Source organism: Gavialis gangeticus, unplaced genomic scaffold, assembly GCF_001723915.1.
Source record: "Gavialis gangeticus isolate Ggan-Ray unplaced genomic scaffold, GavGan_comp1, whole genome shotgun sequence".
NCBI lineage: Eukaryota > Metazoa > Chordata > Crocodylia > Gavialidae > Gavialis > Gavialis gangeticus.
The window spans coordinates 86,497,302-86,499,298 of record NW_017728992.1 but is presented as its reverse complement, the minus strand read 5'-3'; the positions used below and the strand labels follow the sequence as shown (position 1 = coordinate 86,499,298).

Below are 1,997 nucleotides of genomic sequence, written 5' to 3'. Positions count from 1 at the left end.
GGGGGGGCGGGGCGGGAGCCGTGACGCACGCTGGGCCGGCCCCGCAGGGCGGAAGCGCCGTGAGAGCCGGGCGAGCGGCGCCGCTTTAAGAGCAAAGCAGCGCAGCGGAGGGAGCTGCTCTAGGTGCGCGGCGCTGGTAAGGTTTACCGCTTTCTCTTGTCTTTCCTCTCTCTCTTTCTCTCTATCCACTCCCCCTCCAGCCAGGCATACTTAAAGGCTTCTAGCAGGGAGCAGAGAGAAAGAAGCCGGCTGGATTTTTGCAGGTGATTTTTTTTTTTTTTTTTCCACCCCCCTTTTTTCCTCCCCTGGCTGCTGCTGCTTGTTATCTTTTTCTTCTTATCTTTTTCCTTTTGCTTTGCTTTGCTCCAGTCTAAACATTAGCGAGAGCACAAAGCATCCGCCTCTCCTCCACATGCAGTGAGTGCATGCGTGTGGCTGGGCGTGTGTGCCCATATGCAGTGAGTCCATTTAGATGTATATGTGCATGTATGTGTGCGTGCGTGCGGTTGGGCATATGTGCCCATATGCAGTGAGTCCATATATGTGTGCATGTGCATGGTTGGGGATGCGTGCCCACATGCAGTGAGTCCACATATATGTGTGTATGTATGTGTGCATGCGTACGGTTGGGCATGGGTCTCCACATGCAGTGAGTCTGTCTGTGTGCGTGTGTGTGTGTGTGTGTGCGCGTGTGTGCGCGCGCACGGTTGGGCTTAGACAGAGGCCAAGTCTGTCCCAGCTGCCTTGAAGATCTGAAGCCCGGGGCTGTCTGTGACACTCCCAGGTTCCTGCTACATTACAAGTTGCTGTCTGCTGATGGCAGTTGATAATTGGTAGCCACAGTCTGCGGTCTGAGCCGCAGGATTTTGTCTAGCACTTGGGCTGGGCCTGGCTGATATGTGTGAGAGAGAGAGAGAAAGAGAGAGACAGAAAACAAGCTGGTGGTAACTGTGAAACTCTGAGAATGCTGCCTGGCTACAAGGAACCTGAGGCCGGCTGGTGATGCAGTGGGTGCCTGGGGGGGGTTCGCAGAGAGGCTTGAATCCAGAGGACACGATTATGTCCAGTGAACAGCTTAACAGTACATCGGTGAAGGATGCTCAGTTAAAAGACCTGTTGTTGGAAAGAGGTACTCCTGTTTTGCTTCTTTTTTTTGTGCGTTATATTTGCATGAGGCAGATTGTTGGAAGTTTGCTCCCTTGAGTTCTGATCAGAGAAGGGGAGAGGCAAGTTGCAATAGAGCTGCTCTGATTAACAGAGCTGCATAAAGACAAAAGAGATTAATATATCTACGTAGCAATTTGTAAAACTTAAGAAAATGGTCCAGACATTTCCACCCATGTGAATGCAGGTGGATTACACATTCTGTCCTCTGTCCTTATTCTCCTGTGAAGATGTTTGCTCTGCAAAAGTCCCTTATGCTGTAAGGAATTGGGACTTGTGGTAGAAGTGATATCTTTTATTAGACCAACTAGATTGTTTGCAAATATATATATTTTAAATTTCTGTATACTTGTGAGGTTGAAAAGCAGAACTGGAAAAATTGTGTGACCGAGCCTTTCCCTTAGTGGGGTATAGATGCGCGTGTAGGTATATGCACAGAATTTTCCCCATTCAAATCTGTGGAAAAAAGCCATAACAAAATAAGTACTTGTGGGTGGTTGTGGGCAGAGCAGAGATGCCTTTCACATACATCTGTTCACTTGACTGTGGAACTGAATGCACCAGGGAAAATTGTGACTCAATGTGTGCAAGCTTGCAGCAGAAATTGTGTGAATTTCCTTGAGTTTTGTCAATAAAGATAGGCAGCTTCTTCTATTGTCATTCTCATCTCTGGTACTCTAATAACTACTTGGAGAGGCTGGGGATGGGAGGTGGTACAAGAACAGGAAGAGAAAATGCTTTTAAACGTCCAGTGGAGATATTTGTTCTTTTCTGTCTTTATTTTTGCATTTTGGAAACTGAATTTTGAAGGAGTCTGCATGGGCATGCTCTTA

At 47.7% G+C, this 1,997-nt stretch overlaps 1 protein-coding gene across 4 annotated transcripts in view; it reads left to right on the top strand.

Moving 5' to 3' along the window:
• LDLRAD4 (low density lipoprotein receptor class A domain containing 4) overlaps positions 1–1,997 on the top strand; it is a 599,211-nt gene that overhangs the window by 548,830 nt on the left and 48,384 nt on the right. Inside the window, exon 1 of one of the 4 annotated variants that reach the window (XM_019524923.1) lies at positions 63–136. The exons of 2 other annotated variants lie outside the window; for them this stretch is intronic. Coding sequence is in view for 1 of the 2 variants with exons in the window: in XM_019524907.1 (XP_019380452.1) it covers positions 1,003–1,129 (127 nt within the window). In the remaining variant the exon portion in view is untranslated. Of the gene's footprint in view, positions 1–62; positions 137–779; positions 1,130–1,997 lie in introns of those variants that run through there. One more of the 4 variants, XM_019524907.1, reaches the window with a different exon arrangement.